The sequence below is a fragment of the Bufo gargarizans genome, chromosome 4, assembly GCF_014858855.1.
Source record: "Bufo gargarizans isolate SCDJY-AF-19 chromosome 4, ASM1485885v1, whole genome shotgun sequence".
In the NCBI taxonomy this organism is placed as follows: Eukaryota; Metazoa; Chordata; class Amphibia; order Anura; family Bufonidae; genus Bufo; species Bufo gargarizans.
The window spans coordinates 96,603,424-96,617,044 of record NC_058083.1 but is presented as its reverse complement, the minus strand read 5'-3'; the positions used below and the strand labels follow the sequence as shown (position 1 = coordinate 96,617,044).

The following is a 13,621-nucleotide window of genomic DNA, read 5'->3' as shown; positions in this document are numbered from 1 at the left end:
TATGTTTTGGGTCATTGTCATGTTGCATGGTCCAGTTCCGCTTCAGCTTTAATTTTCTAACTGATGGTCTCACATGTTCTTCAAGCACCTTCTGATACACAGTAGAATTCATCGTGGATTCTATGATGGTGAGCTGACCAGGTCCTGCTGCAGCAAAGCAGCCCCAAACCATGACACTTCCACCTCCATGCTTCACAGTTGGTATGAGGTTCTTTTCTTGGAATGCTGTGTTTGGTTTACGCCAAACATGTCCTCTGCTGTTGTGTCCAAATAATTCAATTTTGGACTCATCTGTCCAAAGAACATTATTCCAGAAGTCCTGGTCTTTGTCAACTTTATCTCTGGCAAATGTCAGTCTGGCCTCGATGTTTCTCTTGGAAAGCAAAGGTTTCCTCCTTGCACACCTCCCATGCAAGTTAAACTTGTACAGTCTCTTTCTGATTGCAGAGGCATGTACTTCTACATCAACAGTAGCCAGAGCCTGCTGTAGTTCTCGAGATGACACTTTAGGGTTTTTGGAGACCTCTTTTAGCATCTTGCGGTCTGCTCTTGGGGTGAACTTGCTGGGGCGACCAGTCCTGGGCATGTTGGCAGTTGTTTTGAAAGCCCTCCACTTGTAGACTATCTTCCGGACAGTGGAATGGCTGATTTCAAAATCTTTTGAGATCTTTTTAAATCCCTTCCCAGACTCATAGGCTGCTACAATCTTTTTTCTGAAGTCCTCTGACAGCTCTTTTGCTCTCACCATGGTGCTCACTCTCACTTCAACAGTCAGGAGCACACCAAACTAAATGTCTGAGGTTTAAATAGGGCAAGCCTCATTCAACATGCAGAGTAACGATCTACTAATTATGTGCACCTGGTGTGATATACCTGTGTGAGATCTGAGCCAATTTAAGAGGGAATACATGTGAGGGTGTCCTATCTTTTTCCTCAGTTAGAATAGGCATTTTTGTAGAATGACATTTACAGAAGATCTTGAAAAGACTTTTCTTCAGTTTTCTTTGTTTAGTTGGATTACTTTAATCTCTCTGTATTGTTGAAACAGAGATGAAATAACCTTTTATTAAAAATGTTACAAAAAACCACATGCTTTCAAAGGGTGTCCTAATTTTTTCACATGACTGTACTTGTTATGGCGCCCCCTGCTCTTCTTTGTGATTCAGTCACAGTATTTTACCATTTTATTTAAAGGAGATGTATCATCAGAAAATGACCCGTTTAAATATTTTTTTTTTATGTTTAACATATTTTTAAATAATTTTTCATGATGTTTTTAATTTTCCATGTACTCCATATATTTAAACAAAAACGATTAAAATCCATCATTTTTTGCACTGCCCACTGCCTAATAATAGGTGCCAATTTTTGGTCAGTACAGATCACTTTACTGCAGTTAACTCGAATCCTGCCTGTAATGATATCACCTCTGTGTATAGATAAGACAGGATCCGCCATTCACAATAGGTGATTGTCACATCAATTCTTTCCTTGTACAATGTCCTCTGCACGGGTCACAGAGCTGCCTAGAAAACTCTCCCATAGAAGTCAATGAGGTCTCCCACTGACCAATGTGTCTATGGCCCATGGGGGCTGCCGTAAAATAATTTTCTTAATGCTTTCTAAATGCTGTTAAGATCAGGTCAGGGAAGATGGCCGCCCCCATAATCATGTTCAGAAAATTGAATAAATGAATCTGTAATCAGAAAATAAAAACAAATTTTTGGTGACTTATTCCCTTTAAGATGGTTGTTCTGCAGTTATCTACATTGCCCACCAGGGAGTGTCGTGAAAATGCAAGAATCTTTGTGAGTTGGTGATTAAGTACAGTATTTTACAGAATATTATTATAAAGAATTTCTAAAGATTTTTGTGTAATTTAAGAACATTTTATTGATAGTACTGTAATTTCCAGTGATGGTTACAGAATACAGTGTTCCATCAACCAATATATTACAGATTATTTCTAGTAACTGGATACATAGAACTGTAAACTGAATATATAAAATACAACTTCAAATCAAGGTGCAAGAGAGTGAGCAGTCTGTTGCCACATTTATAATACATATGTATATAGATAGGGACCCGTGCTGACTCCTAGACAGGCTGCCTATCTGGCTTGAGTAGGATCCTAGCTATGTGACTGACCCCCAATTGATCTAATGCATTAAGGCACCGTTGTTAGTACACAGCATACTTGTGTGTTACTTTCCGTGGCCGGTTTGTGTGTCTGTAGTGTAAGGGTATTTTTTAAGTACTGATTGGTTCTGTCTCTTTAATTCTGTTCCCTTTTATTATTACCATTCTTTGTAATGATGTCCCTTGTAATGTGGGTTAGAGATAGAACCGATCCCCCATTGTGCTGATAAGAACACATTCCTGAGTGATCTCAAAGACATGCATGATGTACACTGGAGGAGGGGCTAATGAAAATAACTATGGTCTGCAGTAACAATTAATTGGGATTCCACCAGGCACTTCATCCTAGGTAGGATGTAAGTATTGATTTGCCCTATCTCTTGTTCACCCTGAGGTGTTAGTCATGTGTTATAATGTGGTAGACAGCCATGTGGTATAGCATGATCGACCGGATTCCTACCACATATTAAGCAAGGGATGTTTCTTTATTTATTATTCTGTATGTGATTTGTTTGTGTTATGGTATATTTAATCACACTTAGTAAATATATTTATTCACTTAGCCTGAGTAAGTTTATTTGTTCTCATATCTTTTGAATTCACGTTACTTTACAGTGTCCAAGTCCCAGACATATTCCACACTCCTAGCTGTGTGTGCATTACTATCTGTTGTTTTTTTTAAATATTTTTGGTTTGTAATTGTCCATCTTTCATAAAAATGTTTAAATCCAGAGAGTTTATTTGTTTTCTGCTAAAAGTTTATTGAGTTCCTTTTAAAAATTCCAGCAATGAATCTTCTCTCCCATCCCAAATAAACATAATGTCATATATAAAACGTTTCCAGAGAACCAGGTTCACCTGAAGCACCCCTTGAGGGTAGATGGAAAGGTCCTCCCACTCCCACCTACCCATTTATAAATTAGCAAAACATGGTGCAAACCTGGTCCCCCTTTCGGGTAACCATGTAAACCGGAACTGGAGCCTATTTAACATTGGAGGATCAACATGACACCTTTCTGCAACAAAGGAATCCAGAGACTCTAAGATTGGAAAAGTTGGAGCTTGTATGCAGCATCCCCTGTCATAGAGAATAACAAGAGACTGCTGCATAGTGTTTCCTATGGAGCCCTTGTCTGTAGCCGGGCTCCATAGGAAACTAGTACATTTTTCATAGATTCCAGTGCTAATGCATTGGAGTCTATTAGAATAGCAATCTAATGATTGCCTGTTATAGTTCCCTATGGGAACTATAATTTTATTTTTTAAAACAACCTTTTTTAAAAATATAAAAATTCAAATCACCCCTTTTCCCCACAAAAATAAAATAAAATATACCGTATTTTTCGCTTTATAAGACGCACCTGATGATGATGTTTTTGTGGAGGAAATTAAGAAAATAAAATATTTTGACCAAATGGTGTGCTTTTGGTGGGTTTTGAACTAATGGGAGGTCTGTGGGTGGCGCACTCTTATGGGGGATCTGTGGAGGACACAACACAAAAAGTGCGTCTTATAAAGTGAAAAATACGGTACATCATGGGTATCGCCACGTCCAAAAACGCATACACTATAAGAATATTTTTCCCATATGGCAAACGTCGAAACGGAAAAAAATATTCAATATGGTCAATTCGCTGTTTTTGGTCACTTCATTTCCCACCAAAAAAAAAAAAAAAAGTGATCAAAAAGCTGTATACACTCCAGAATGGTATCAATGAAAAGTACAGATTTCGCCGCAAAAAAACGAATGCTCACACAGCTCCATACACAAACAAGCTATAAGGGTCAGAATATGGCAACTAAAACAGATTTTTTTCCCCCCAAGTTTTTAATTTTTTTATCAGTATAAAAATACAAGAAAAACTATACATATAAGGTATCGATGGATTTGTACTGACCTGTAGAATGAAAGTAACTGGTCAGTTTTATTGCACATCGAAAGTCATAAATAAAAAACCTGTAAAACTGTGGCGGAATAGCTTTTTTCCAATTCCACCCAATTTTTTTCCTGCTTCCCACTACATCATATGCAATATTAAATGGTGGTGTTGGAAAGTACAACTTGTCCCTCAAAAAAAAAAAAAAAAAGCCCTCATACAGCTATGTCAATGGAAAAATAAAAAAGTTATGGCTCTGGGAAGGCAGGGACCGCAAAACGATAACGCAAAAACAAAAAAACATGCAGGGTAGAAAGAGTTAATGCATTAAATCAATAGGGGGTCAGTCACATAGCTAGGATCAAACTCAAGGCAGATAGCCAGCCTGTGTAGGAGTCAGCACGGGTCCCTATCTATATACATATAGTTTACACTTTAAAAAGGGGGATTATAGGCAGGAACCCAGCAGCGACTATTAAACTATTGGTCTGGTAAGGCAGCGCGTTTTATATTGTGACATTTATAATGCAATTCATACAGTATGACCTGTACATGATACCCCATCCCATGCATAAAAATTCCATGCATCCTATGCTCATGCACACAAATGTATTTAGTTTCCGTGCTTGTTCCGTTCTTATTTACGGACCGTAGGCGGAACCATTCATTTCAATGAGTCCGCAAAAGAAACGGAAGTTATTCTGTGTGCTTTCCGTTTCTGTATGTCCGTTCCTCAAAAATAATAGAACATGTCCTATTATTGTCCACATTATAGAACATGTCCTATTATATTGTCCACATTACGGACAAGGATAGGACTGTTCTATTAGGGGCAAGCTGTTCCGTTCCGCAAAATACGGAATGCACACGGACGTCATCCATATTTTTTGCGGATCAGTTTTTTGCAGACCGTAAAATACATTAGGTCGTGTGCATGACCCTAGGTGCCAATGATCTAGTAGAGATAACGCAACGGTATTCTAATATATCATGATAGTTCTACTAAGTGCAGACTGATCTTCTTCATCACATTATATAATAGTTTATATACAGTACACTAATAATTTGTGTCAAATGATTGAACAACTTTGACCCACCTCTCAGGCTTCTACATGCAGACCATGAACAGACAGAATATTAGATATTTTGAGCTATAGTAAGATACTGCAGAATTGTGATTATAGATATGAATTGTCTATAAACATGCTATGCCTGTAATTTGGTGAAATTTTCATCTGTTTGTAAAATGGATGGTGCTGAAAGGCGGTTCTACTCTATAATCACATCTTAGGGTCTATACTGTAACTCTGTGTACCTTTGATTTAATCACTGCATCTCCCATTTCAAAGAAATTGCCTATTGCTGTACAGGTATATAATATGGTAGCAATGTGACTTAGTATGATGCCGTATAGCCTCCATGTGCATAGGGTCATAAATGGAGTCCTGCCATAAAGACTTAGTGAGAAATAACTGTAATTTTGTTAAAATAATCTTATAGATGAAGTATCTAGAGCAGGGATGCTCAACCTGCACCCCTCCAGCTGTTGTAAAACTACAACTCCCACAATGCCCTGCTGTAGACTGATAGCTGTAGGCTGTCCAGGCATGCTGGGAGCTGTAGTTTTGCAACATCTGGAGGGCCGCAGGTTGGGCATCCCTGATCTAGGATAACAGCAGCTCCAGTAAAAAATTATTATGACAAGAAACTTGCATGTCTTAGGTCACATTAGCATCAGTGCTTTTATTTCCGTTGTTCTGCTCCATTGTATGAGAATAATAGAAGCATAGGTCCCATTGAAAGGGGAGCAGATTAGACCAATTTAGAGATGGTTTCAAGTTTTGGTGGACAGAACACTGGTGCATTGGGACTGATTTTTGAGACAGATTGTTTGGGCACTGGGACACATTTTCAGGGTATATGGAAGATTTTAGGAGTAAGCTAAGCCAACAAATAGGTGGTATAAACTACACCAGATAGGCTAAAGATGTGCAACATCAGTTACTATAACAAATTTGGCACATTTTAGGACGGCCTCTAAGTTTTCTCTGTCTACAAATGAGACAGGACTAGTAAATCTGGGCCGCTATTCAGTATTTAACAAAATCACTCAACTCTTCAAATAGGTTATAAATCTCCTGCAATTCTTGATAAATTGTTTGCAGGTCCTTAACACATGCTCTTATCCTTGCGGCTTCCTCAGTCTTACTCCCCTTGTGCAGGTCCATTGCTCCCTTAACAACAAAAGTTGCATCTAGTATAATAAACAGGGCTGCTAAAACCCCAGAAATGACTCCAGCTGCTTGGATCCCCCGAGCAGCTAACTGGGCCCCTCGAGAAGTCATTGTCGTTATTTTGCCCAGCTGAGCCAATCTGCTGATCTCTACTGAACTCATTGTACCTCTTACCAATAGTCTTGTCAAATTAAAGATTTCTTCCGCATCTAAACAACTCTGAAGGTTTACAATTACTAAATTAATATTATCAGAAAGCTCCTTCAATTCTTTCATCTTTTCATCAATCTGATCTACAATCTCTTGCACTCTGTTGCATTTATTTTTTGTATTGATAATATCAGCGATAGAAGCCGATGCCCCCGTGACTCCTCCAGCTACAGCAACACCAATACCGACACCACTGACAATCAATGATGCACCAAGTGTAAAAGGGGCCAGCGCCAGGCCGACAATAGTAGTGATGCCTCCAGCGATGCCAAATGAACTTCCTGTAACACTGGCAATGGTGGCTCCTCGGTGGAATTTGTCCAACTCATCTGCAATCGTGGTCATTTCTGTGATGCAGCTTCCAATTATTCCAATTAATAGTCCCACTGTGTCTATAAAATCAGGAAGATATTCTTTTACCTGTTCACAATCGTAAATAATATACTTTTTAGTACACTTGAAAAAAACATTTTTATTTACATATTGACAAAAAAATTAATAAATACTGTACCTTTTTAAATTGACCCACGTCCATAGCTTTTAAAGTGTTACTCAGTCTCTGGAAACAAGCATTCAAGAAAAATCTTTAGAACAAAAATATCAAGCAGCAATTATTCTACTTACATAAGCCTATTTTTCATTATGCCATGAGTTTTAGGAAATATTAGAGGTGTTATCCAGCCCTTAATATCCTTAGGTCTGACACCCGGCACCCCCGCCGATCAGATGCTTGAAGAGGAGGTGGCGCTTTGTATGAGCCCTGCTTCCTCTTCGGGACACTGCACTTCGTCTTGGAAGTGTGGTGTAATACACTCCATTCAAGTGAATCGAGAGGGTGCTTGTAATTACACTATGCCACCGCTCTGTTGGAGACAAGACATAGTGTGATGACGAGGAAGCAGTGCTCATGCTCACATGGAGCACCGCCTCCTCGTCTCAAAGCTGACCGGTGGGAGTCCCAGGTGTCGGACACCTGCCGATCAGATATTGACGACCTATTGTGAGTATAGGTCATCAATATTATGGGCTGGATAACGCCTTTAATACAGACTAGAAACTAATGAAATCAATATGGTTGCTGGACAAATCCCATGAGTCAGGTAGTCAATATCCTCACAAAGCTAAGATATCTAAGGATGTTATTGTTGCCTAGCTACTAAGAATTTCAAACTCTCTCCTGGACTAGTTAGGACCATTGGTTAACAAAAAGAACCCCTAAATGTTTAGATGCCACGATCACTATTGACCCTGGCATCTAAGGATTTACAGTAAATTCACAGAATCGGAATAATGTCAGATGGTTACAGCCGGGCTCTATGCAGTCATTATGATGTGCAGAATTTTGCGGGAATTACCTCCCACTGATGACATACAGTACAGACCAAAAGTTTGGACACACCTTCTCATTCAAAGAGTTTTCTTTATTTTCATGACTATGAAAATTGTAGATTCACACTGAAGGCATCAAAACTATGAATTAACACATGTGGAATTATATACATAAAAAAGTGTGAAACAACTGAAAATATGTCATATTCTAGGTTCTTCATCTGGCGCAGCACCCCATCACTCTCCTTCATTCTCAAATAGCCCTTACACAGCCTGGAAGTGTGTTTGGGGTCATTGTCCTGTTGAAAAATAAATGATGGTCCAACTAAACGCAAACCAGATGGCATAGCATGCCGCTGCAAGATGCTGTGGTAGCCATGCTGGTTCAGTATGCCTTCAATTTTGAATAAATCCCCAACAGTGTCACCAGCAAAGCACCCCCACACCATCACACCTCCTCCTCCATGCTTCACGGTGGGAACCAGGCATGTAGAGTCCATCCGTTGACCTTTTCTGCGTCGCACAAAGACACGGTGGTTGGAACCAAAGATCTCAGATTTGGACTCAGAATAAAGCACAGATTTCCACTGGTCTAATGTCCATTCCTTGTGTTCTTTAGCCCAAACAAGTCTCTTCTGCTTGTTGCCTGTCCTTAGCAGTGGTTTCCTAGCAGATATTCTACTATGAAGGCCTGATTCACACAGTCTCCTCTTAACAGTTGTTCTAGAGATGTGTCTGCTGCTAGAACTCTATGTGGCATTGACCTGGTCTCTAATCTGAGCTGCTGTTAACCTGTGATTTCTGAGGCTGGTGACTCGGATGAACTTATCCTCCGCAGCAGAGGTGACTCTTGGTCTTCCTTTCCTGGGGTGGTCCGCATGTGAGCCAGTTTCTTTGTAGCGCTAGATGGTTTTTGTGACTGCACTTGGGGACACTTTCAAAGTTTTCCCAATTTTTCAGACTGACTGACCTTCATTTCTTAAAGTAATGATGGCCACTAGTTTTTCTTTACTTAGCTGCTTTTTTCTTGCCATAATACAAATTCTAACAGTCTATTCAGTAGGACTATCAGCTGTGTATCCACCTGACTTCTCCACAACGCAACTGATGGTCCCAACCCCATTTATAAGGCAAGAAATCCCACTTATTAAACCTGACAGGGCACACCTGTGAAGTGAAAACCATTTCAGGTGACTACCTCTTGAAGCTCATCAAGAGAATGCCAAGAGTGTGCAAAGCAGTAATCAAAGCAAAAGGTGGCTACTTTGAAGAACCTAGAATATGACATATTTTCAGTTGTTTCACACTTTTTTGTTATGTATATAATTCCACATTTTCCTAGTCATGAAAATAAAGAAAACTCTTTGAATGAGAAGGTGTGTCCAAACTTTTGGTCTGTACTGTACATGTGCGTCAAATGTTGGGATAGGATTTAAAAATAAACCTGCTGTACGGACACACTATATGGGGGCACACTGAGTGCCTACAGCTTACAGTACAGAAGCACAGAGACTCTGTTCTTTCATAGGGACTCTGCTGTGGACATGAGACCTTAAAGGGGTTGTCTCACTTCAGCAATTGGCATTTATCATGTAGACAAAGTTAATACAAGGCACTTACTAATGTATTGTGATTGTCCATATTGTGTCCTTTGCTGGCTTGATTCATTTTTCCATCACATTATAAACTGCTTGTATCCAGGGGTTACTACCACTCTCCAATTCAGCAGCAGTGGACATGCTTGCACACTATAGGAAGAAGCACTAGCCTTTCTGGTGGCTGGGATAGTGGAAGTGCGCATAGGCTGGTGCCTTTTTACTATAGTATACTTAATGACTAGTGTCACACATGTATGACTCAGGGATGGCTTGGGCTCAGGAGCAGATCCCGTACAATCCACAGTGGATCCAGAGATCTCCCCATTCAATGCTCTGCTAGATTTATATCAAGCTGACAGCTCAAGGGGAGTGTCTTTTCTGCTGCAGCTAAGGGGGCGTGTCTATGCTCTCCCTATCACAGCTCAGGAGGCGTGTCTAAGCTCTCCCTATCACAGCTCAGGAGGTAGCTGATAGATGAAACTGAGCATGTGCGGCCTTCTCAGTGAGCAGGTCAAAGAAATAAGAAATTAAGTGGCACTACAAACATACAGTTTACTGAATAACTCAGTGGCTATACGAAATTTTTAATTACATGCAATTACACAAGTATTCAGTATTGATGAGCGTCAGAGGCAATATTTGAATTTGCAATATCTCACAAATTTTTGGGCGAATATTCGCCATAAATTCCCGGATTCTCCAGTCATATTACGCGGGCAATACTGGCGTGGCTCACTTTCTCTACATTTTTCAAACTGCTAGAAGTTTCCTGAGACTGGAGAAAATGGTTGGCAGCAACTTTCGGGACTCCTGATGACTATAAGTAATTTTATATTACAGCACTGTGCTCCAATATAAAATCGGCACTAATGATGCGCATATTTTTACGCAATACGTGCAACTTCGCATTTTATCAGGTCTGAGTAGATATTACTGATTGGTGCACTAAGTATTGTTGTGACATCACAGCACTATGTCTGTAGCATGTATGTATGGACAGCTACACTATATCACTATCTAACCTACACTGACTATCTCCCACTAACTATCTGTATTATATATATGATCTAACTATATAATGTAATTGACTCAGCAATGTAAATGACTCAGCAATGCACAGAGCACAATAATGACACTTCTCACTCTTTCACAACTGCAAAAAACTGCAGAAAATGGCTGCTGGGGAGTTTCTTATATAGTAAAGGGTTGGCAACTTTCCTATTGGTTGCTAGCAGTTATTCTATGCTGTCAGTGTGTGAGATCACTAACCACTGTCTTCTCTACAGCTCTCTCCCCCAGATCCTCCACTTCATTATCTCAGTTCATTGCTCTAGTTTCTTTTCTGGACATATCCATCACTCCCAAGTAGGCTATACTTCTGAATGTACTGTATGTGCAGAGTGAAGTCAGAGCCATAGTGGATTTCATTTGGAGGGGCAGTGTACAGCAGAAATCTTAAGGGGTGTATTTTCCAAAATGGGGTCACTGTTTTGGAGTTTCTACGGTAGAGGTGCATTAGAGGGGTCTTCAAATGTGACATGGCAACTTAAAATTATCCCAGTGAAATCTGCCTTCCAAAAATCATATGCGTTCCTTTCCTTCTGTGCCCTGCCGTGTGCCCATACAGCAGTTTACGACCACATATGGGGTGTTTCTGTAAACTACAGAATCAGGGCAATAAATATTGAGTTTTGTTTGGCAGTTAACCCTTGCTTTGCTACTGGAAAAATTGATTAAAATGGAAAATCTGCCAAAAAAGTGAAATATTGTAGATGTAATTTCATTTTCCTTTAATTGTTGTGAAACACCAAAAGGGTTAAGAAGGTTAGTAAAATCAGTTTTGAATACCTTGAGGGGTGTAGTTTCTAAAATGGGGCTATTTATGGGTGGTTTCTATTATGTAAGCCTCACAAAATGACTTCAGACCTGATCTGGTCCTTGAAAAGTGGGTTTTGGAAATTTACTGAAAAATTTCAAGATTTGCTTCCAAACTTCTAAGCCTTTTAACGTCCCAAAAAAAAGAAAATGTCATTTACAAAATGATCCAGTAATAACTATTTAGGAGGTATCACTATCTATTTTAAAAGCAGAGAAATTGAAATTTTGGAAATTGCTAATTTTTCAAAATTGTTTGTAAATTTGGTATTCTTTTATAAATGAAAATGAAATATTTTGACTCAAATTTACCACTGTCATGAAGTAAAATATGTGATGAGAAAACAATCTCAGAATGGTCTGGATAAGCAAAAGCGTTTTAAAGTTATTACCACATAAAGTGACACCTGTCAGATTTGCTAAAAATGGCCTGGTCCTTAAGGTGAAAAAGTGCAGGCTCCTTAAGGGGTTAATTTAATTTCTCTGCTGCTAGAGACAGACTTCACAAAACAACCAGCAGTGGAAAACAACTTTATTTCCATCTATCTAGGAATTATACATAGGGCCACATTAATAAGGGGGCCACATTAATCAGAGAGCGAACAGTGCAACTGCACTGAACCCATCAGTGGCATCAGATGGGCCCATCTACCTGGGACTTCCAAGCAGAGTAGGTATGTAGCTGGTTGCTACACTGCCCTGGATATTGTAGGCTTAGGTAAGTCCAAAGAGAGGCAGTATATTAGTTTTAGGGACCCATCTGCAAAAGCCACCTTGATGCCTGGTAGATGGGCCCGACACACATTTGATCAAAATGTGCACTAAGAGCTTCCATTGATCCATTTATAGTAGGTATAATACCACTTTTATTTAGAATGATCCCCATTTCTTAGCTCTATTGTTTGTATGTACAGTATAATGGTGTGCAGCCATTTTCTTTTTATAATCATGCTTGCTTCATGGATATGCACCTGTGATTCTGAAGGTTCTAGTCAAAATTTTCTTATGAATCTGTGGGAGAACACCGAGGAAGGTATTAAATATCTGTACTCTGGTAACCACAAAGAAGTAGATTTGATCGGAAACAATCCTTCTGTACAAAATGAAACCATGAATATGTCTTACTCAAAAAGCATTCCTATATAAGTGACTGACAATAAATACATACAATATTATATGGGAATACATAATAAGTACAATATAATAAGTGCGCACATAATAGGTACAGTATATTAAATACACAGTACGTTACTTACTGAGACTTGGTCAAAAAGAGATTTGAGCTGCTTGGAGCGTCCTTGTAAACTGAAAATGAAAGTATAATGTGCTTGTAATAAAAACATTAGTACTCCACCCTTCATTTTATTACTGCCCACTTTTAAAAGTGCTAATAGCCTCAAAATTTTCACGTTTGGTATCTAAACATCCAGCTTACATTAGAGGGATTTTCCAGCCTTGGTTAGAGAAGGCCCATCTTCAGGATAGCCCTGATTGGCGGGGGTCCAACACTCTGCACCCCAGCCGATTAGCCAATCTCAAAATAAAATCTATGAACATAAATGAGTTTTGGCTCATGCTATTTTTTTGGGCTCATGTAATTAAATTAGGTATTTACTTAAATTCTACTTCAGAGGTTTTAATCCAGCTATGTCCCACAGGCAATGATTTTTGCTTCACCACTTTCTAGAGATATGGCCATATGTTTCTATGAATTTAGAACTAGGAACGAATAAATGAAAAGTCTGTGTGCTATTTTACTAAGGCCTCATGCACATGACCGTAGTTTTTGCAGCTTGAATGGGGACCCAGTCACTTCAATGGTGCCGCAAAAGATGCGGACAGCACTCTGTGCGCTGTCCGCATCCGTTGCTCCGTTCCGTGGCCCCGGCAAAAAAAATAAAAAATCAGGTCCTATTCTTGTCCGTTTTGCGCACAAGAATAGGCATTTCTACAATGGGCTGCCCGTTCTGCAAATTGCGGAAGGCACACGGGCGGCTTCCGTTTTTTGGGGATCCGTGGGTTGTGGACTGCAAAAAACTGCACTGTCGTGTGCATATAGCCTAAGAGATCATTACACCTGTAGGAGGAAGCGTTCAGTAAAGATACTGAGCGTGTTAGTCTACCTCTAAATGTGCGAGGTGGACCACAAGGATGAACAGCAGGGGGCGCTACCAAAGAAGAATATTTAACCACTTTCAGAAAAACAGGCTTTCACTTTCCTGACCAAGCCTAATTTTGTTGAATACTTTTACTTATCCAAGCAATTCTGAGAATGTTTTTTGTGACATGTTGTACTTTATGTTAGTGGCAAATGTTATTTAAAAAAAATTGAAAAAAAAAATCAAAAATTTACACACAA

The 13,621-nt window shown here is 39.4% G+C and overlaps 1 protein-coding gene across 1 annotated transcript; it reads right to left on the bottom strand.

Annotated features, from left to right (window-relative positions):
- Positions 1-4,842: 4,842 nt before the first annotated feature.
- On the bottom strand, positions 4,843-12,549 carry LOC122934944 (apolipoprotein L3-like). Its single transcript, XM_044290620.1, has 3 exons — positions 12,519-12,549; positions 6,972-7,019; positions 4,843-6,880 (listed from the first exon to the last, which is right to left on the bottom strand). The coding sequence occupies exons 2-3, from the start codon at positions 6,993-6,995 to the stop codon at positions 6,107-6,109; spliced, it is 798 nt and encodes a 265-aa protein (XP_044146555.1). The 5' UTR covers positions 6,996-7,019; positions 12,519-12,549; the 3' UTR covers positions 4,843-6,106.
- Positions 12,550-13,621: the final 1,072 nt, after the last annotated feature.

Excerpts from the sequence above, each read along its gene's own strand:
- LOC122934944 (XM_044290620.1), bottom strand. The coding sequence starts at position 6,995 with ATGGACGTGGGTCAATTTAAAAAG. Across the intron at positions 6,881-6,971 it reads ACGTGGGTCAATTTAAAAAG|GTAAAAGAATATCTTCCTGA; the intron begins GTACAGTATTTA and ends GATTGTGAACAG.